We start from the raw sequence: 22,975 nt of genomic DNA, 5'->3' as shown, positions 1-22,975 counted from the left end.
ACTGATGCTTCGGTCAGTGTAATTTACATCACTCAGAAGGATGACTTTTTCACTTTCCTGCGTGACATAAGTTATACTGATGTAAGTGCCAGTGTGCACAAGCCCCAAGTAAGCCACTTCTCTGACCCTCAGTTCCTCCGCCTATGAAAATCATAGGTGAAAAACCCTATTTACTCACCTTTATAAAACATTTTGTGATCTATGGAGAAAATATATATATATATATATACATACACATACATACATCTATGCCAAGAATGATTATTTCTGTGGTGATGCATCTTTGCACTCCATAGCAGTGCTTTTCAACCTGGGGGCTGCAGACTAAGTCTAAGATTTCCAAAAAGGTCCATGAATGAAAAATGATTGAAAAACACTCTCTAGAGCAGCGGTGGGCAATACACGGCCTATGGGTTGGATGCGGATTGCCAGGATTAGCCGCTGCTGGGCTGCCAAATGCTTTATTTACCTGCATGTCCACAGGTACAGCCACTTGCAACTCCCATTAGCCGTGGATCATTGTTCCAGGCCGCTGGGAACTGTAGGAAGTGGCGTCCCAATCCATGCCACTGCCTGCAACTCCCATTGGCTGGGAACAGTGATCCATGGCCAAGAGAAGCTGAACGCAGCCATACCTGTGGGCACCCAGGTTAAAAAAAGCATCTGAAAGCCCATCAGGGGCTAACTCTGGCAAACTGTGTCCGGCGCCCAGGCCACTTCTTACTGTAGAAGCTGTAGAAACCATTTTCATACTTAGCTAGAAGCCATCTTGTATAACAGAAACCATTTCAGCTTTTCTCTCAAGCACGTAGACCAGAGTGAACTTTCTGTCACCCCGTGAGAAGAGGCCTACAGGATGGGCTATTGGTATGTGTTAATTAGGCTGGTTGGGACAGGAGATGTACTCCCTCGCACCTGTCCGCCATCTTGTTGATAAGGTTTGGTTTTTCCAAATTTAATTGAGGATTTCTGTAATTGGATGCCCTGACGTCAGACTGTTTAGCTAAGGGTATAAAGATACTAGGATTGATTGTATTAGCAGCCTTACTGGGTCTAGCTCTGCTGTGACCACGTTTGGCTCATGCTGTTTGTTAGCTGCCTAAACACAGAGGAGCATGTTTTTGCTTCGACATTACCTATCCCTGCCGTAGAGCAAGAAGCTCTACAAAGTTCACAATACCAGGCTGCCTATTTTGAGGAAACTAGAACTAGACATTTCAGCTTTCCTATAGGAAGTATAAGCGTGTTTCTAATAGGCGTTTTCCTTCCGCACAGCTGGGACAACATAACACGAATGTAAACCAATTATGAGGTTTGAAAGTAACGAACCACTGGGCCTGGCCCCCGGCACATGGCGCATGCGGAGGGAGTTATTCAGGAAAAAAAAAAAGTTGCCTGTCCCTTTAAGGGTGGCCATTTTGAACTGTTGTTCTCGCAGCGCAGGGATGTGCCACAGTTTAATAAACACCGCGAGAGCCGTCAGGACAAAGGGTTCCCAGGCCAACCGGGCCAGCCTCGCCCCCACCCCCGGCTGGAGCAACGCCAGGGGCAGGGTCCACGGCGCGGGGGCGGGACAGTCCCTTCAGAGGGAGGGGCGGGAAAGCGGGCACAGACGAACCCTTCCCTCAGAGCAAGACGTCGGTTCCTTCCAAGCGCATGCGCCGTAGTCGTCTCAGGAGGGGGCGGGGCGAGTCTGCCGTACGGTTGAGGCAAACCGTCGAAACGGAACGGTTTGCTGCGCGTGCGCCGAAGGACGGGCTGCGCGTGCGCCCTGCGCTCGGGCCCAGGCGGTGGCTGAGAGGGGCGGGATGAGTCGGCGATCGGGCTGCGGCGGCGGCGGCCCCGGGAGCGACGCTTGCGCCATGCGTCCTGTGTAGCGAGCGGCCGAGGCGGACGGTCGGGGGCGCCATGAACCTGCGGGGGCTGTTCCAGGATTTCAATCCGAGGTGAGGCCGGGCTGCCGTCGGCGGGGCCCGAGGGGCTTCCATCCCGGCCCAGTGCTCTGCTTTCCCTCACGCCTGGGGAGCGGCCGCCACGCTGCCCGCTCGTGGAGGGGGCAGCCCAGGCAGCTGCCGCTCCGGCGGCCGTACGCCTGCCGGGGGGCTCGGCGCGCCCCCCTGCCCGGAAGCGGCTCCGAGAAAAGCCTCGCCCGCCTTGTCCCGGCAGCGCCGAGCGGGGCGGAGCGAGCGCTGGGCAAGCCAGGGGGATGGGGCGGGGGCGGATGAGTTGAGCCCGAGAACACGCGGCCCCTGCTCCAGCTTCGCTGGAGGGCGAGGTGCGCACCCCTAGTGCCTGGCGGTCATTGGCGAGACCGCCTGGGGGGGGGGGGGCAATGCAGGGTGCGGCGTGTAGCTCTGCCCAGGGGCCGCGTGGAGCAGGCGCCCTCAGGAGCGATGCGCCCTCTGCTTTTTCCCATGGCTGTTCCCCAGGACGGGGAAGGAATGGTGTCCCCAGCCTCTGTTCGTCAGAGGGCGGAGAGGGATGGCAGGAGAGAGATCGCTTGAGCATTACCTGTTTGGGTCGCTGCCTCTGCGGCACCTGGCATTGGCCACTGTGGGCAGACAGGACACTGGGCAGGATGGCCCTTTGGTCTGACTTACTGTGGCCGTTCTCATGTTTTTATGTTCCATCTTCATGTGGAATAAATGTTACGTGCATGAGGTATGTGTGGGTGTGCGCCATAGGTAGAGAAGTGATAGAAATGAGGCCGTGTTAGTCTGGGGTAGCTGAAACAAAATACAGGCCTATGGAGCACTTTAAAGACTAACAAGATGGTTTATTAGATGATGCAAAAGCGACAAGGAGTCCTGTGGTACCTTATAGACTAACTGAAGTGTAGGAGCATAAGCTTTCGTGGGCAAAGACCCACTTCACTACATGCATCTGACGAAGTGGGTCTTCGCCCACGAAAGCTTATGCTCCTACACTTCAGTTAGTCTATAAGGTGCCACAGGACTCCTCGTTGCTTTTGCAGATTCAGACTAACACGGCTACCCCTCTGATATTAGATGATGAGCTTTCGTGGGCCAGACCCACTTCCTCAGATCATGCTGCTGGCTATGGGTGCTCTAGTAATGCACTGGGATGCATTTGAATCTTTCCTGAGAGGCCACCCAAGCACTCAACTTACAGGGAACACTGGTCTGGAGTGTGCAGAGAAGGGAGACCTAGTGAAAAAGAGGGCTTGTGTAAAGGCCCAATTCTAACCTTCTTTCTGTCTCTTGTTTCATTTAGCACACAGTGAAAAACACTGTACCTAATCTGTTATGTAATGTGGCTGTTCACCATTAAACAGATTTCTGTAAGCTCTTTAGGGTAGAAATAGGATTCCAATATACATTGCCCTGCATGAATGAAACATCTATCCTCGTGGGGCAGGCTCCTAGAAGTCAGTGCTTGAAAAAAACAATGCTTTTTAGTGGTGAATGCAGTGGTCCTTCGGTATAAGCCTGAGGCATTTCAGGTTCTTTTTGAAATAAAAGTGCTGTATGAAAGCCATGTATAAAAAACAATGCATAAAAAGTGCTGTATCCAAAACTATGCTTGAGACCTGCCCTAGCTTTCTGACACAGTTTTGTAGCATAGGCCAATATGGATAAAAGTGTATGTAAAAGCCATGTTTTTCATAACTGAGTTTTGCTGCTGGTACAGATGTTTCATGAGCACTGTTTTCTAGCACTTTTAAGATTCAAAAAAGTCCAACTGGTTTCTTTTTTTAATGCATAATGCCACTCTCTGAAATAACTTCACTTGTTTTCTAGTTATAATATTCCAGTTTGAACTGCCAAAATCCAGGATTCTCTCATCTGGCAACATCCATGGCTTGGCAGGACCGTGCAAATTTTTGGATCAGAGAGCTCTGGCACCCGGGAGTGCAAACCCCATCCTTAGGGAGCCCTGGTTGGGTGGAGGGGAACCGGGGTTGCGTGGCTGGGGAGTTCTGGCCCTGGGGAGTCCCGACCGGGCGGGGCAGCAGCAACACTGGCCAGCCCTGTCCCCAGGGATCTCCGGTCTGGCCGAAGAGAAGTGGGGCCACAAAGGCTGAGGAGCTCTGACCCCTGAGTCCTGGCTGGGTGGAGTAGCAGCTGGACCAGTGAGCAGCAAAAGGGGGGCTTCCTGGCTGCCCCACTTTTGCTGCTCACTGGTCCATTTCTGGGGGAGCGCAGCAGAAGCAGGGCAGACAGCAAGCCCCATTCCCCGGGATCCCCTATCCAGCAGGGGAGAAGTGGCGCCACTGCAGTTGGGGAGCCAACTGCAGGGAAGGGGAACATCCTGGGAGGCCAGTGGGAGGGGACCTCCACATATCTGGCAAATTTGGGATGTTTCAGTTCCCGAGGACGCTGGACAAGGGAGGTCCAACGTGTATTGTCTTAATAGGCAAAGTTAAAGATACAGAGCTATTTTAAAACTTTTTACAGAGCCATTACTTGCCTGGCTTCCAGCCCCACTCCCAGGGAGACCTCTGCCAACCCGTGTTGCTGCCTATGTATCAGAGACAGCAGTGCGGGATGGCAGGCGGGAGCCGATCTGCGAGGGATCTGGTTTAAAAATCAGCTCCCCATGCAGACCAGCTCCTGCCTGCCGCCCTGAGCTGTTGCCACTGCTACAGAGGAACTAGCACGGGATGGCCGCAGCCCATCTGTAGGGGGGCCCTGAGTTCCCCGTGTACAGAGGCTGCTCCAGCATCCCATTCATTTTTATTTCAGTTAATTTTTGACATTCTAGATTATTTATTAAAATTAAAAATAACCAAAATGACTATATGGATTACAATTATTCCTTGATTTGTATTGGAAAGCATACTTACCAGGAACATACTGCTTATGAAATTTAATCAGGTTGCATATTTTAGAAGACTCTAATCAGGAGCTATCTTGTGGGAGGGGAAGTATTTTTAAAAGTCCATTCATATGTTGTGTGAATGCCTTGTAAAAATGCTTTTGATATATTCCCTTGATTAATTTATAGATGAAAGAGGTGGTATACAAAAATGTTTGATCATGAATATAATACTTCAGAATTGATTACATCTACTCAAAAAATTCAAAATTGAAACAACTGATATTCAGACTGAACTTTAAGTTTTAAAATTATCTCTGTATCTTTAACTTTGCTTATTAAGACACTAATATTATAACTAGAAAACAAGCAAACTCAACTTTTTTCTGTTGTATCTGATTCAAAATTGCTGTGTGCAGCGCAGACAGACAAGGCACTGACTGAACTAAGTTTAATTTGTTTTCTAAAAGTATGTAATAACTTCTAAGTTGTATTTTTGTTTTTTCATAGCAAATTTCTTATCTATGCCTGTCTGCTGCTGTTCTCTGTTCTGCTATCTCTCCGTTTGGATGACAAAATTCAGTGGAGCTATTGGGCTGTCTTTGCTCCAATATGGCTATGGAAGCTGATGGTCATTGTTGGTGCCTCCGTAGGAACAGGAGTATGGGCACGAAACCCACAGTATCGGTAAGATTAGGATATAGTCAATGAAGAAAGATTTTTTTTTTTTTCATAGTGACTCAAAATCTTTGACTATGCTTTTAATAACTATATAAGAAATCAGCTATATAAGAAATCAATAAAATCCGCTTGATGCTGTTTAAAATTGGTCACGGTAGCATGCAATACATGGAAACATAGTTTTATGCATGTATGGACTCTTTATCCTTATACTTACCTAATCCTACCCATGGGTATGGTGAAGCCCATTGGTTTTAGTTTGATTCTGGGTCAGGTTCTGTTCATCCACAAACCTACTTTCAGGTTTGAGGTATAAAGCACTAAATATGATTCCTAAGATCATTCAGACAGTATGCAAACAAGGGGGAAAATTGTAGCTTTAATGAACTTCCCCCATTACCAATAATACCTGAGATTTTTAAAACTTATTGACTTATAAAGAGAACACTGATTTTTTTTTTTTTTTTTTTTTTTGAAGACAGAGGCTTCAACTTTGTTTGGGACACTAATAAATCGTTTTAATCTAAATAGTGAATACTTACATCTGGAAAGGCTGTTGGAGATATACGCAAAAAAGTATACGCAAAAAATATTTTCATTGGAAGTTTTAAACAGATTCTAATACTATAAAAAGCAGTGTTTGTGGCCTAGGTCAGCATTTCCCAAACTATGGGACGTGGCCCAGTACTGATCCGCGGGAAAAAAATACCGGGCCTCAGCGTGGCTGCCAGGGTGTTCTGGGCTCCCGGAGTGCCCGTGCGGTGCCAGATCCTCCAATCCCTGGGTCAGGCTGGGCAGAGGATGCAGCCAGTTGTTCTGGGCTCCTGGCAGAGGTGTACCGAGGGGAGAGCAGGCGGGGGGGAGGGGGGGCAGTTGCCCCCGGGTGCCACGCTAGGGGGTCACCAGGCTGGGCTGCAGGGGGAGATGCCGGGAACCCGGCACTGGACTCAAGGAGAGGGAGGGAGGGGCGGGAAATCAGAGCTGGGCTCAGCAGTTCTGCGGGACTTGCGGGGAGGCACAGGGAAACAGGGCTCAGCAGTGCTGGGGGGAGGCATGCAGGGAACCAGCGCGGGCTCAGCTGGGCTGAGGTGAATGGGAGAAGGCATAGGGAACAGAAGGGCAGTTCAGCTGGGCTGTGAGGGGCTGCAGGGAACTGGTGCTGCACTCCCTTGGATTGTGGGGGATGGTTTGGGGGGATGTGCAGGGAACCAGCAGGGAGGAAGGTGCAAAGAAGCCTAGTGGGGAGGGGGGATCCAGGAGCCCTGAAATAACCTCCCCTGGTTCAAAAAATCCCTCATCTGGGACCAGTCAGGGTGCCAGACCAGGGAGGTCTAATTCCTACCCAAGTCCCTTCCTTGCACCCTCCATCCTAGCCAGATACCCTACCCCCAGTCTGCTCCTGCCTCCTGGAGTGCCTATGCGCCTGGTCCCCTAAGCCCTGGCCCAGGCTGAGCGGAGGATGCAGCTGGGTGAAACAGTGGAAAATTTATTCATTTTTCATTCTTTTTTTTTTTTTATATGCATTTATTTTTGGGCTGCAAAAAATAGTACTGAAAAAAAACGCGTTCCAACTAAAGTAAAAAGTTTGGGAAACCCTTGTCTAGCCAGCTTTCTATCCAACTTACAGTCCATTTATCCAATCCATATTCCCTTAACTTGCTGGCAAGAATATTGTGGGTGACCATATCAAAAGCTTTGCTAAAGCTGGCACTGGGGGCTTTGGGTGGACCAGAAACAACTTATTTGCATATTTGAAATTTGCTTAATGAATATGCAAATGAATGTTACTGGTCCTCCAAAAGCTTGTGAATGGATTTACTGGACCCCTTGTCAAAAACTTTGGGAACCCCTGGCCTAGGTGATATTTGCCAACCATTTTAGTTGTTTTCACGAGAAACAAACATTCCTCAATAGTGTAATATCCTGTATGAGTGTGTGTAATATAATCATGTTCCCAGTAACAGAACAAAATGTATGAGAAGAAACTTGCATTTCATTATTTTTATGCCAAGGTTGCAGTTATTTTTCAGCTTGTCCTATGTTGTTTCAAATTGATTGTCAGACTTTAAATTCATACATACGATCAGTAACAAGAATGCATACAAGAGTTCATATGTCTGCATTTAATACTATGTTCCCTTTGAATATACTATAGAAAAAACAAGATTAAGAACTTTTATGGTAATATAGTAGTAACTTGTAGATGCCACTTTCCAAACGTGTAATAAGAAATGATTCTCTCATATAACTGCACACACAATCCACATTCTTATAGATTATATTACTCAACTTATGAATAGTGTCTTTGTGTCTACTTCAAGAAGAATTTTTGACATATTTATTATTTTATTTCCATGATATAAATGTGATCGCTTAAGTTCAGGAGTATATAGAATTCCCCCTTTCACTGAGACCAAAAATATAAGCGGTCATTGCAGTACTGAAGAGTTCCGAATACCTCTGGAATAGAGGATGTTTGTAACTGAACAAAACATGGTTGTTCTTTCAAAAGTTTACAACTGAACATTGACTTAAACTTTATTGTGCAGAGGAAAAAGGCTGTGTTTCAGTTAAACGAAACAAGCGTAGAAACAAAGGTGAAATTTTTTTACTTTCCCTTTTTTAGTAGTTTACAGTTAAGTTTGTACTGTATTTGCTTTTTTGTTGTCTCTGTTGTGTACTTCTGATTCCAGATAAGGTGCGCATTGCCCATTCTGTTCCTAACTCTGAATTTCTACTGGATTTGCTGAAAATTAGATGCCAGTCTTTCTAACAACAGATGCATCTGAGAAGTAGGAAACATACGCTCTAGAAAGATAGAGCTAGTCAAAAATTTTCAGATGGCATAATTTTCCATTGGAAAATGTTGACTCCACAGAGTTTAAACATTGGGGATGTGTCTGGTCCATCAGTAGTTTCAACAGAGACCAGATAGCAGGTTGCCAGCAGGTGTCCTGCCAACCTGTCCCGCTCCTGTACTATGCAGGGACCAAACCAAAAATAAATCCATTTTGGTTTTCTCAAAATGGATTTTTTTGGTGAATTTTCCTCTTGTGAAATGTGTTCAATTTTTACTTTTTGCCCAAATTTGGTAAGAATTTTTTTCTTTCCAGAAAGCTGTACAGAAGTGTGAAATCTGAATAATGCCTATTATTGCCACATGGGAACATGGCACTGAAAAGATAGTAATTAATACAAGAAACTTTGAACTGTTATATTTAAAATGTCTTGGGATATTGTATGCTGGGATGCTTCATAATTTATATTATTTTGTGAATTAAGGCCAATAGATTTTCATTCCTTCTTTACCCCTCTTTAGAGCAGAAGGAGAAACTTGTGTGGAGTTCAAAGCTATGCTAATTGCAGTAGGCATCCATCTGCTACTGCTGATGTTTGAAGTTCTGGTATGTGACAGGATCGAAAGAGGGACTCATTTCTGGCTTCTGGTCTTCATGCCATTGTTCTTTGTATCTCCAGTGTCAGTTGCAGCTTGTGTGTGGGGCTTCCGACATGACAGATCTCTGGAGGTGAGGCATGGTTTTTGATTACTGAGAACTAGGATTGTTGAATCTGAATAGCAGAATTTGATTGCATGTTACCAAAACATGTATTTATCTGTTATATTCTGTAGCTTACCAAAATTGAGAAACCAGGAAATGGGGGACGGGGGGGGAGCCCTATTCTCAGTTAACTTTTCTACTTAACTTCTTAGTATAGGACAACAAATTAAATTACAACATGATTGTTCTAAACTTGACTGTATTATTGAATCTGTTATAACAATGACAGGGCTGATGAGAGTCTTTGCCACAACTTGCAGGGAGAGAGCACTGCTCTGGAAGGGGTGGGACCTCCAGTAGAAGGGGGGTGGGGGGCCTCCTCCCTCACCAGCCCTTCTGTTCCTCCCGGGAGGCTCCAGTGGTGATTTAAAGGGCCAAGAACTCTGGCTGCTGCTGAACAGTGGTGGCCAATAGTCCCAGAATCTTTTAAAGGAGGCAATTTTCCCTCTTTGCTGCCCCACTCCATTGGTGACTCTAAACAATGAACTACAAAAGTGTTTCTGTAGTATGGACTAACTTTTGAGTATCTCAGAAGCAAATTTAGGGCTGGTAATAAGTGCTCCGAGACAATATTGTTTGCTGAAATCACTTAATTCGTAGGATCTTGGTGAAGGCTGAAGAGTCCTTTGAGTGAGAGGTGCTGTTTGTAGAAATAAGAGGTTAGCTTGTTCACACTCTATATGTAATTAGCTCTTGAGTCATATGAGAGCACATTTCTGGATAACACTGAGATATGGCATGCATGCTACCATGTCCGAAACAAACTCAGCTTTTTAGTTCAATGAATTGTCTGAGGAAATTATTGCAGCACTGTTACCAGAAGGCTGATACCATAGGGGCTGTACAAAAATCCCTTACCTATTTAGATGACTTGACTATTAGCTCAACAGAATATTTTTAACGTGTTAGGATATATTGAATTTATCATTTTTTGGAAAATGGAGAAAGGAAATTGCCTCTTCATTAACTGGTGGACTGTGATTTTTAGATCCCTTAAACTGCAGATTTAAAAATATTTTCAAATAGAACTTCATTTTACAGAATTCTGTTTGAGTACCTTCAAGTAAAATGTGCATAAGAGTAGTCATCTTCCACTGGATGCTTGAATACCCTTGATTTAGAGGATGGGTGCACAAGTGATAAATATTGGTGGAGAGAAATTGAAACCCACTCAACCTGAAAGGTCACAGCTATCTCCTAAAGAGAATGTTAGAAAATTCTACCGCCCAATTTATTTTTTTCACTACTTTATCACCTTTATTTTCATGCTCCTCTTAGTTTGTTTTTTCTTGTTGTACTGGAGGGTTTTACTACTTTTGTTCACCACTCTGTAGCTCAGGCTTTTTTGTGCTGTTAACATTCAGCATATCCTAGTGCACAAATACGTACTATGTTGGTTGATGTAATGTAACTGAGGCAGTTGTTTGAATATCATTAAAAAGAAGCAGCTATTGAACTGAAGTATTTTCAGTCTGCTCGATCTCACTATGAAACTGATTATGCATTGACATAGGAGGCCAATTCTTGAAAAGTCCTTGTGTGTGCATGATGGGCTGGGGAAATTTTCTGCTGTACGTTCTGCTCCAGTGATTATAAAAATACTGTTAATCTGAGGTACATATGAATGCTTTTAAATTTGATTCTGGCATCTCCAAACATTCAGCTGAATTTGGCCCAAATGGTGCATATTAACTTAATGATAAAACCCTGTTACAGAAGTCTATACTGTAATTTTTCTTTTTGCCCAGTGTCCACTTATTTTTCTATTCTGTTGTGGAGTTCTAGTACATAGTTACTTGAAATTCGTTACCTATGCTTGGCTAGTGGAGACTTTGTTCTTCATTTAAAGATTCAGTGTGTCACATATACATTTTAGAAGTCATAATTATGCAAAATGCTCACTAAGTTCACTGAGCCAGTATGATGTATCACACATTGTCTGACTTCTGAAAAATATTTATATCTCAAAATCATCTTAAACATTGTCATTTAAAACAGAAGATGTATTTAATTTAAACATGCTGGTTTCAGTTACCATTTTATCTCTTATCCCTTAACCAAATTCTACCTCTTTGGGATTGTCCCAGAAACTTTGGGAAATGGAATTCTGCCAAGGCAGATGACGCTTCATTAATTGATCCTGTATGAATTAAGCAAGAAAGGTGTCATGTTTTCAATTTAGGTTAGTTTTAAAGTACGATTTTTACTTTTTTCCTGAGGCCTGAAGTAGACATTAATGGAACACTGAAAGCACAGTGGCTTTCTTTTTTTGTTAAATGAAACTAGTACTTAACCTATATGGCTACATGAGAAAATAGTTCCACTAAAGACTTAACATATCCTACAGTAGCTTCTAAAAATGTAATGTACTTTCACTATTCATACTGTCTCTTTGCATTAAATGCAGGAGTGTGAAACTGGATGGGTATCCTCTTTGTCATGCACTGGCTATCTTGCACTGGCTAAGTGCTGCAGTGTTTGCAATGCAACTACTAAAGGAAATACTAGTTTAAGAAACAGTAACTAACATAATTGGAAATAATGAATGATGAAAGAAACCTGAATGATCAGTCAGAACATCTAGTGTTGTTATAAGTGTTCTTTGTTAAAGAATTGTATCATGAGCCATAAAGTTGTTCGTTCAGACTTTTTGGGTGTTTGTGTGTTACTTTATAGAATTATGAAGTAGTTCTAATATATCTTTGTTTTTTATTTGTAGTTGGAAATTTTGTGTTCTGTCAATATTCTACAGTTCATATTTATTGCACTCAGACTAGACGAGATCATCAGATGGCCATGGCTTGTACGTAAATTGCATTTACTCCATTTTAAGGTTGTTTCTAAATGTTGACGTCTTCATGCAAACATTGAATATAGTGGCCAGCTAAGGAAAATGCTTTTAAGTGAAGTAAGTTATTTGCTACCAAATTGCACAAAGTGAACCAAGTAGTTATGTATATTTGGAAGTAATACATTGTAGATATCACTTTTAATTAAAAAAAATTATTAGTGTAAATGTAGTGTGTGGGTTTTAACAAATAAGGAATACCCTATGGTATCCAGTGCCCAAAGGCATCAGAGCACTGTTTTAAAAATATATTGAGCTCTTCATGGTAAGTAGTTACCTTCACAGTCTCTTAGTTTATCCTTCTGAAAAAATATGGGTAAATAGTTAGACACTTATAAAACATGCACATATAGCAAATGGAATAGAATTCTTGATTTGGGAGCTATTCAGATAGATTGTCGTCTTAAACTACAAAAAAGTAGAAATTAAAACTTCTTGGAAAGCATTAACTTATTACAGGCCTTGTTAAAGACTTGCTGTTGTTGAAAAACATTGGTAGATATAAAGCTTTAGTGCCAAACTTTCAATAGCTAGAACAGGGGTAGGGAACCTTTTTTGGATTGAGGGCTGCCCGCCCACAGAAAAATCAGTCGGGGGCTGACAACAAGTGAGAAGCAAAAAAGCAAAAACCCTCACTGACATGGCCCCTGACTGAGAAGGAGCCACACACACCGGAGCCTGTGGCAGACCTATACAACATAGCTCGAGGGCCGCATGCGGCCCTCAGGGGCTCACTGTACTGCCCCATCCAATCCGCCAGCTGGGCGGAGGAGCGGAGCACCACCGGGGAGGGAGAAGTGCGGTGATTCTCGCCGCAGGGCTGCCTGCGTGCAGCTCCGGTGCGAGGAGGTGGGGCGCAAGCCAGAGGGCGGGACGCCAGCAGACGCCAGGACGCTGGTGTGACGTCACGGTCAGCAACCGCCGGATTCTAAGAGGCAGAATCCAGGTCGGGGAGGGAAAGGGGCTTGTGCTGAGGGGAGGGGGACAGGTCAGGAGACCGGGGAAGACACCAAGGGGCAGGGTGAAGGAGAGACAAATGCAGGGGGCCAAGTGGAGACACGCAGTGTTTTGTTTCTCATCTGTGGTTGGTTTTGTTTTGTTTTTTGTTTTTCCTCTCAACAAAAATTTTTAGCTGTGTGTTTGGTATTTTTTGGGAGAGTATCCCTACTTGCGTCCCACAGCTGTTTTCTTTGGAGTAATATGGCCCTCATCATTTTCCGAGCTGTGCAGGCCTGTCCTATGGGGACCCAGCCTAATAGATTTTGTGTGCTCCAGCCTCGCAGTGAGGTAAAGGTGGGGACGGGGTACTTGAGCATCAATGTGAGCTCCCCAATGCTGGTGGGGGCCATGAGCCTCGGGCCAAATCCAGGCAAGCCAGGGGCCACATTTGGCCCCTGGGCTTGAGGTTCCCCGCTCCTGAGCTAGATTTATAGGTTCACACACAGTTCATGCTATTCCATGCATGTTTCTATACACATTTGAGCAAACTCCCCTCCCCCCCCCAAGAAATGGGTTATATAAAAAGGTTTCTAATTGCCTAAAATTCCTGTTTAGCTTGCATGTATTTTTGTGCACAGGCCTAGATCTCTGTCCACTGAAAACCTGGCTGCTATAGTCTGTTTCATTTTTATTCCTTTAGGTAGAAAACCTGTTTAAAATGTTAATGCCATGGCATTGACAAGTCCATAATCTCATTTCATTTGATTTGCTTATCCAGATGCTTTCACTCTAGAAACAGGTAGAGATAAGAGGCTGCTTGTGTCATTCTGCAGGGGGGAGTGAAACATAGTACAAACTCCAGTTAATCTCTGATCAGTTGTTGAGGAAATTAGATAGAAAAGAAACTGCCTTGGAGAAAACAAGACAAAGTAGGGAGTTAATGGATGATGAGATAGGGAATGCTTTTGTAAGTACCTAGTAAATAATTGGTTGATTAAGCCAGTATTTTTACAAACCATTTCAAATACAGTTACAAGGAAGAGTTAATGTAAAAAGAATATATTGCGATTTAAAATTCCAAAAGTGGCTTTCAGAGACACATTCTTATAAAAAATTACATACAAAAATAGTAGATGTGAGGAAAAAAAATTGGAAGGACTCTTAAGATATTGTGTTGCCCCACTTTGAGCATCTCATATCATGCGACTGTCATGGTCTCCTCTTCTTGCTTCATATTCAAGAGTAAATTCAAAAGGAGACAAGAGTCTTGCTTATATTCTAAACTCATTTTAAGATCCCTTGCCCAATTTATTATATCTAATTAAATTTTACTGAAACTGAATTAGCTTGAAGTGGTTTTAAATTGCTTCAGCTAATTGTGTTAAAGGTCCAGTCTAGACAAAGGTTTAAGAAACTTATCTAGTGAAGTTGATATCGTACTTACTAATGGTCATGGTTTATGAAGCTTTCTTGTTGTAGAAATAATCTTAATTAAAAACATAAATTTACAAATTGCTTTCACCTATTTAGGTTCAATATGTGTATTTTCTAAAAACCAAAACTAATACAGAGTAACTCATCCCTGAGAGGAGAAAAATAGTCAACTTTCTTTCTTTTTCAGGTTGTTTGTGTTCCTCTGTGGATCTTGATGTCCTTTCTGTGTCTGGTAGTACTCTATTACATTGTTTGGTCTGTCCTGTTCCTGCGTTCAATGGATGTTATTGCTGAGCAAAGGAGAACACACATAACAATGGCCATCAGTTGGATGACAATCGTTGTTCCATTACTCACATTTGAAGTAAGCAAAAACACATTTGTGTGTGGTTCTTAGTTAGGTTCTATATTTCATTAGTTGCTGCTTTTGGGGTTCCTTAAAGTGAAGATACTATTCCTTGATTAGAATAAAATCTTAACTCTTATCATGGATTAAGCTGGGGAGGGAGGGGTCATTGAAAATTAAGGTAGGGATTTTTGCTACTTCAGAACAAAAGTTCATACATTCACATAAGTGTTGGAAACTTGTTAGAACTGAGACCAGTGGAACTTTGCATAGTCGGGATATTTTGTGCAATGTATCTTGCAGGATTGGGGGTCTAGCATATAAAAGTTTTTAAAATCAGGGATGTGCATTATAATCAAACTCATATTTGCTTAACTTTTTCCATTAGATTCTACTAGTTCACAGACTGGATGGACATAATGCATTCTCATATATACCCATTTTTGTCCCGCTTTGGCTTTCCTTGATAACTTTAATGGCAACAACCTTTGGACAGAAAGGAGGAAATCATTGTAAGTATTTAGAAACCTGCAGTAATAGATGGGAAAAGCTCATATTGAATACAAATATTTAATCCAGACTTGAGGCTATTATTTTTGAAAAGGATCAATTAAAAACTCTAGATGCTATATGTGTACTCCTGCCTCCCCCCTGAAAGAGAGAGTAGCCAAAGAGATAGGAAAGAGAAGTATCTGAGGCATTTTCAGTTTGGGGTATTGAGGAATTTTGTGGGGGTGGGTCTCTTTCAATAGGCCAAAAGGTATAGCTTGTATTTACATGGAAACAGTCTTTTGTTTGACTTGTGGACACAAAGCAAACTAGGCCGGGATGGGCAAGAGGCTGCCAGCAGGCTGGATCCAGCTTGCCAAGCCACTGGATCTGGCCCATGGCTGCCTTGCTGGGACCCTTAAGCACAGCGCAGTGGCAGCTGCTTTGAATGTGGCTGCTCTGTTCTGGGAACGAGGAGGGAGGCTTTGTGCTCTGTCCCACCGCTTAGCAAAATCGGAGCTCCTCGGCGCTACTGGATCAACCCAGCAGCACTCCAGCTGCTCTGCTCCAGGCATCCCCAAGTCATCTGCTGCTGAAACTGACCAGCGGGGGCTTCCTTGAGTCAGCTGCTGATCAGTATCAGCAACGTCTGACTTGGGGGGACGCCTGAGGCAGAGCAGCTGGGGTGCTACCGGGTTGATCCAGTAGCGCCGAGGAGCGGCGCTGCGGGACCAACCCAGCAGCACCCCAGCTGCTCTGCCCCAGGCGTCCCCAAGAGCAGCTGGGGTGCTGCCTGGTTGGTCTCGCTGCGCCAAGGGTCGGCGTTACCCCGACCAACCCGGCAGCACTCCAGCTGCTTTGCCCCAGGCGTCTCCGATTCAGCCGCTGCTGGTCAGTTTCAGCAGTGGCTGAATCAGGGACGCCTGGGGCAGAGCCGGACTATCGGAAGGGGGGGCTATGAGGGGTCTGGAGTGGTACCCCCCCTCACCCCAGACCCCTCATAGCCCTCCCTTCCGATAGTCCGGCATATCTAATAATCCAGCACCCCCTGGGTCCCAAAGGTGCCGGATTATCGGAAGTTTACTGTATATAACTTTTTAAACCTGTGTGGGGTTTTTTGTTTGTTTTTTAAGTCTAGAGCCTAAATTGCCTCCTCAACTTTGTGCTTGGAAGAGTAGAGTGGTGGAACATTACAGGGCACAAGTCAGTCTTCACCTGTAGCTGTGACCACAGTGCATTTGCAGTGTAGCTGATGACAACATTAGCTTAGTGTTTAAGGCTATATGCTGTGGATCTAGTAGTGTGTTGTATAACTTTTATTTTATGAGTATGAGTTAGGTAACATAACCCCGTTCATTCCAAATGGACCCCATGTGCTTAACAAACAAATGTACTTAAATTAATTTCAGTTGGAACTTATCTAGGTGAAATATGGCAACCGGTCACCAATCTTAATATCTGTTTGACAAGGATATCATGGAATCTTTAATTGCAAGTAGTCAGGACGTTGGCTTTGTTTTATGTGAAAGATTTGCCTGTAGCAGGTAAAATACTTCTGTATGCCATGCTGTGGGATTAATTAATGGAAGGGTACTATCTACTGAGTCACTAGCACCATGTGTTAGTGTCTAACTATTTATAAACAATATTTATATAAAAGATTTTAGTATAAAAATGAAATGAGTACTTGGTTTTAAAGTGTAATTTTTTCTTGAGTAAAACTGAAACTATTAATTTGGATTTGTCCAGGGTGGTTTGGAATTCGCAAAGATTTCTGTCAATTTCTACTTGAAATTTTCCCATTCTTGAGAGAATATGGAAATATTTCCTATGATCTTCATCACGAAGACAATGAAGAAATGGAAGAAACACCTGTTCCAGAACCTCCCAAAATTGCACCAATGTTCCGAAAAAAGACTGGAGTGGTCATTACACAGAGTCCTGGAAAGTACGTTATTCCACCTCCCAAGCTAAGCATTGATGTGCCAGATTAAAACGAATTTAGAAGATGGACAACTGACAACAAAACTGGAACTAGGAATAAACAACCAAATGTATTTCATCTCAAAAAATGTTCTAATTTCTTTTAAGGCTAGGTATTTGTCAGTTAGTGGCTTATAATGTATACATTGGAGATTTTTAAATGATTTCTTTTGGAGCTTTCCATATTTACTTAATCTCATGGTAGTGAATCCAAATGGGAACACTAGTTAATCTTTTTTTTTTAAATATACCTATAAAGTCATTACCAGAGAAATTAATCCAGTATATCAATTGTAGTGCATGGGGCATTGAAAACTTTTAATATTCTGTAACATGACCTCTGGTAACTCAAGTTCAGATTTTTCTACACCTCATTTAAGCATTTTAAGTATTGTGTTCCTAGTGTTATGATCTTTTGTCCCTGAAGATAGGTGGTTGTCTAATCGGTGAACCTTCCTAGTGGATTGGTTATGTGCCTGGCTGTATAGTATTTATACGAACATTGTAGCAATGTAATATATTCTGTTCAAATTCTAGTTCTGTACAGTATAAATATTATGTAAAGGTATTTTTTTAAAAACTTGTATGAAATGCATAGACTATTACAGAGGATGTCTTTCAAGTCTTAAGTATGTATTTGGCCTCTCTTGCTGTATGTTGTTTAGATATATGCGTTGGCATGTCTTTACCTGTCATTTCCTATTCAGACATGAACACTATCTTTAACTACAGAGGCACAGGAGCATTGCACTTCTCTGGCAAGACTTGAAGGCTTTTGTTTTATATAGAATGTATAACAGCTTACATGATTTTGACTCAATGTAAATTATTGTGTAAATAATCACAACCGTTGCACTGACTTGTGGAGGGGGGGGTAGATGTTAACTGTGTTGCGTCTTCAAGTTCTGTAGTCATATTTTACCATTAAGCAACACATTATTAGTTATTAGCCCCTTCAGCTGTTTAATAAACTATTTTTTCCTATATTATGTGGAAAATCTATACTTTGTTTTAATTGCTCAGATTTTGTAGATTGTCATCAATTTACAGCTGACATAAATACCAAGACTGTACTGTTGCATAAACTACCCTATCTTTTGTGAAACACAGGTCAGTCCAAATTATTAAACCCTTTACAAGGAGCTGTGCCATTTTAAATTAGTAAATTCTCTAGAAAAGTTTCTGTTTACTTTGACATTGTCATGAATTTTGGGGGGTGACGGGTGGGGTTTTTTTTTTTCTTTCCCAAACCTCTACTGAGGATGCTTGTAGGTTAGTGAGATTAATCTGAAATTCATGTTACAGTAGTTTGTTCTCTTTGGCAAAGAGATGCTTGTGTTTGCTCTTACAACTCAGTGATAAGTATACACTCTGATATCCATCAGTACTGTTTTTCAAAAAATGGCTGATACAGGAATGACAGGAATGTGGAAACTCATCTCTTCACTATAACCACTAGCCACAGTTAGTTATGCCAGAAGTAGGGAATATATTTGTTCTGACAACTGTAATACTAGTGAGGCAAGTGCTCCCTACTGCATTGCCTTTATTCTTCCATCTACCCGTTTCTCCCCCCATCCATCCCCAGTCTCCCCGGTAATGGGCATTCAGTGGTGGAAGATAGTTCATTATAGGCCACACTGTTCCTCATCTACTGCAGCAAAATTGGGGTTTAGAGGTAGCCTCCTAATAATGAATTTATATCCCACCATCATTGTCCACTTGGACTTGAGAACATGCTCTGCTCGACCTCCTTGAGAGGCCCAGGGAGTAAAAGGCCTTCCATTTGTCCACTGGGCTACCCTACTGGAAAAGAGCAGCCGAAAAAACGTGTAGGTTGAATTCCCACATTCTCACTGGAAGGGAGAACCAATAGGAAGTCAACATCTAATAGACAATCTCCTTTCTCCCCTTCTTTCTCTCTTTTATCCCTGTGACAAGTGCTGGCAGGTGACTTGGTTTGCTCTGTAATGTTACTATCACATAGAAGATGGGCAGTGATGATCAACCTGTGGTGACTTTTTTTCAGATTCTTTCCTTCTGCCTTTTACCAGTACCTCCTTCCCCAGTCTTTGGAGCAGAAAGAGGCTTCTGCAAGAGACCAGAGGGAACAGTCTCCTTTGCAGCTGCTAAATGGAATTGTAAATCCTTATTATTTTATACAGTGTATGTAATTTAAATACTTGTACTCCTATATTTTTTTTCATACAGCCAGGGTCTGATGGCAAGAACACAGTGTGGGGAATTCTTCACTAGTGAAAGAGGCTCAGTGGAAAGACTAGGCAAATAAATTTCTTCCTTTATTCCCAACAACCGCAGCAGTACAAGCTTCCCTCAGCTCTGTTGTGGAATGACTGCTGTGGGGAGAGGGAGGAATGGATGGTACGGTGCTCTATGTCCAGTTAGTATATGCCTTATTTATATCATGAGACAAAGCTTTTATAGATTAGATCTAATCTCTCGTAAATGATATTTAAATGCTTTTCACTTTAGTGACTTGTCTGGCCATTATTACCTCAATTTGCTAGGAAACCAGTTGTTTTATGATGTCACAGCCACACACCACAAGTATCATTATGATGTTCTAGAACTCTCTACTGAAGTTTCACTTTAAGCTAGCATCATTTTAATATACCACTGTCTAGGAGCATGAAGCTCAACTAATAGCATAAATGGCTACAACTGAAAAAGGTCAAAGCGATAAAGGATTGGAGATGGACCTTCCTATAGCAGAAACATTACATGTTTCAGCTCAGGATGAAATGGTTGATTCTGCTACCTCAATTTCTTCTGCTATTCCATTGTGTGATAAAACAGCAGCTGGTGACTCTGCCTTGAGGTCTATAATAGAAGAAAATGCTTTTCAAGCTCTGAGTGATGGACCATGGGTAAAAAGACCACGTCTTACTCTCTGTGAGGATAATTCCACTGAAGACAATGATTTTTTATCCCTCACCTTTCCAAAGAAACTATGGAAAATTGTTGAAAGTGATCAATTTAAGTCACTTTGGTGGGATGATGATGGAAATTGTGTAGTGATTGATGAAGAGCTCTTTAAAAAGGAGGTGCTAGAAAGGAGAGGCCCTCTGCGAATTTTTGAAACTGATTGCATGAAAAGTTTCATCCGTCAGCTTAATCTCTATGGCTTTAGCAAAATGCGGCAAGATTTTCAAAGGTCTGCCTCACTAGCTGAATTTCTAGCAGAAGAAAAAGCAGCATCTGCTTTTAGCAAGGTAAAATGCCAGTATAGTTTCTCAAAGCTTAAAAGATGCCTATTCTGAAATACATTTAATGATGGTTTTTTGCATGCACAAAAGTTTTATGCTCATGAAGAGAATCTAGGAATGAGGGTTTTGAAGGCTATTCTGACATCCATAGTTCTCAAAGTATTCTCATGAATGAGTAAAAAAATGTGAATACTATTTTTTTGCCCAGAAGTGACTATTTCAGTGTGGGTTTTTCCCTGCTCGCCTGAGCCAGTGAAACAGAAATCCTCTCAGCCCCCTTCTCTTTCTCTCTTCTGGTTACTGGTGTCCTTCTGGTACTAGGTTTGCATTGCTTTCTTTTCCCACTGGCATTTGCTGAATGCTAGGAAGATGGATATGAGCCATGTGTTACTATTTGAACATTTATGGCCTTTTATCTAAATTACTAAAAGTCAAGGGGACTTGTACTTCTGGACCTAAATCTTTTACATGCTTTAGAAAGTCTCCTACTGTCGGATAATATCCATCCTTTTTGTTTAAACTTTAGTTTCGATACTAGACCCACTTAAGAGAGATAATCCATTAAAATATTACCTGTCTGTATTTCTAACACCTTTTAAATTTCAAATTTACCTATCACCATTTCTGCCATGTTTGCTTTTTGCACTTAATTTGGCTTCTACAGTGAAAGTAAGCTATTCAGGTCCATTTCCTGAGGTTAAACACAATGCTGCAGGAGAATGTTTAAATTCAAAGAATTTTCACTGATTTAAAATGTAATGAAAATGCCTCTGTTTCATCATATCTTTTTTGCAGCTTAAAATTGGGGCCAAAATTGTTTGCCAGTGTCCGTTCAATATTAATGTTTGACTGCTTTATGTAGGCAAAAATCTTAGCCAGAATGTGCACTTGACTTTTTTTATTCTCATAGAGGTGATTAAATCTTTTCCCTTGCTTTATTTAGTTACAGTTCTACCATAACCCGAATTTTAAGAGAGGCTATCCCCACCTCCTTGTAAGATGTAAAAGAAGAGTTGGCATCAAAAATACACCACCAGTTGCTTTCTCATTAGAACAGGAATTTAGTGAAAACTGCCTAAAGAATGAGGGAAGAAACTCAGACATTCAGTCTGCTTTGGGAACTGCTTCCATGGAGGAAAATGACCTTGTTGCAACTGCTTCAAAGGAAAACATTCAAACGTGTGCACTAAGAAAGCCTACGGTGAATAAGGGACTTGTCAGAGCAACTGCCCGAATCAGAAGTGGATACACTTCTTCACCTGCAGCTTCACTGAGACAATCAGATCATGCTACAGCAGAAGACAATGAGAAGTTGAATCAGCTGGCTCCGTTCCATTTACCTCAAAATAACAGCCATACTCGAGTCAGCAACCATGATCTAGATTCCACTACCACTACGTCTGCGACTTCTTTGTATCACGTCATACCTCCTGTATCAAATAGTCCTTTTGGACCAGTGATGGGGCTTCCTGCCTTCCCAGCCATGTATCCAGACTTATCAGCTATGCAGGCTCATTGGGCTAGTTTGCTGCCATTTTGTAACCCATGGTTCTCAATGCCTATGATTGCAGCAGCCTCTGCCATTTCCATGTCAAGATCATCTCATCACCGAACTCCATCGTACCATCACTGCCCTAATTGCAACTGCACTTCAAACAATTCACCAGCTGCCAAAGGCGTTGGACCAAAGACTACTGAATATTCAGGATACCACCCATAAATCAAAGGACTTTAACATTTCCTATTCTGGGGGACAAGGTCACTGACAAGTCTGCAATGAAACTGAAGAATAAATGTCTTTTCCAGTTTTCCTGTCCTATTTATATAAAATAATCCTAGGCTTAATTTTATTTTCAGCAGGGAAGAATTCGGTCAGTAGAAGCAATGGGTCAGGTTTAATATGTAATAGTTCAGAAAGTTAGGGGGAGCAACATAATGTTTGAATTGCACTTAGGCTGATCATGTTCTTTCCAAAGATGGCTTCTGTTCACCACTACCCATCCTTTGTCACTGCAAACAAGTGTTGAAGCAGGGAGGTATTGCAGGAGGACTGAGCCTCTTTTCTGTTTTAGAGATGACATGTGCCACATGTAGCTCTAGGCCTGAAGAATACACTTCTGCCAAGGCCATTTATTGAGTCTTGGTTTCCAAAGCAGGGTTTGACCTATGTGTTCAAACAAAATATCTATCTCATATTATCCTGTCAACTCAAACAGTACAGAGAACTTCACCTTTTGGGACAGCAGGTTTGTAACGCATACTGAGGTGGATAACCCACAGTTTACCGAGTGATTTGTGTTAGCTGTCCTATGGAATATGATTACAAATGCATAAATGGTAAGCACATATTACTATACTATCTGATACGTTCATTGAAAGATCTCCAAAATCAGATCCAGGATAAGAAACCTATAAAATCAACAGACCAAAACTAAAAGAGATCTCATTTATTTTCATCTAGATATAGGTTACAGTTTATTAAAAAGAGGAGAGAGAGGAGGAGGAAGTGGCAAGATTTATGAATTACTTACAAGTTTGAGTCCCTTTCAGATAATTTTGAAAATATGCTGCAACTCAGGGTTACTTTGTTGATGAATTTTGAAGTTAAATATTTCAAGTTCTAAACGTGAATTTCTGTGTTCTTGGTGTGACTGTGAGCTAGTGAATGGTAATTACCGTTTCTGCAAGT

The 22,975-nt window shown here is 42.4% G+C and overlaps 2 protein-coding genes across 2 annotated transcripts; both read left to right on the top strand.

The window, feature by feature from the left end:
- The first annotated feature begins 1,604 nt into the window (after window positions 1-1,604).
- On the top strand, window positions 1,605-18,048 carry TMEM185A (transmembrane protein 185A). The gene is made up of 7 exons (XM_075941084.2): window positions 1,605-1,946; window positions 5,290-5,466; window positions 8,780-8,987; window positions 11,740-11,823; window positions 14,429-14,605; window positions 14,976-15,099; window positions 16,826-18,048. The coding sequence occupies exons 1-7, from the start codon at window positions 1,909-1,911 to the stop codon at window positions 17,068-17,070; spliced, it is 1,053 nt and encodes a 350-aa protein (XP_075797199.1). The 5' UTR covers window positions 1,605-1,908; the 3' UTR covers window positions 17,071-18,048.
- Window positions 18,049-18,321: 273 nt separating this feature from the next.
- On the top strand, window positions 18,322-22,094 carry LOC102448152 (heat shock transcription factor, Y-linked-like). The gene is made up of 2 exons (XM_006137801.4): window positions 18,322-20,292; window positions 21,230-22,094. Exons 1-2 carry the CDS (start codon window positions 19,732-19,734, stop codon window positions 22,004-22,006), a joined length of 1,338 nt encoding a protein of 445 aa, XP_006137863.1. The 5' UTR covers window positions 18,322-19,731; the 3' UTR covers window positions 22,007-22,094.
- Window positions 22,095-22,975: the final 881 nt, after the last annotated feature.

The sequence above is a fragment of the Pelodiscus sinensis genome, chromosome 13 (genome assembly GCF_052426305.1).
Source record: "Pelodiscus sinensis isolate ZL-2025 chromosome 13, ASM5242630v1, whole genome shotgun sequence".
Lineage (NCBI taxonomy): Eukaryota > Metazoa > Chordata > Testudines > Trionychidae > Pelodiscus > Pelodiscus sinensis.
This window is presented reverse-complemented; position numbering and strand designations above follow the sequence as displayed.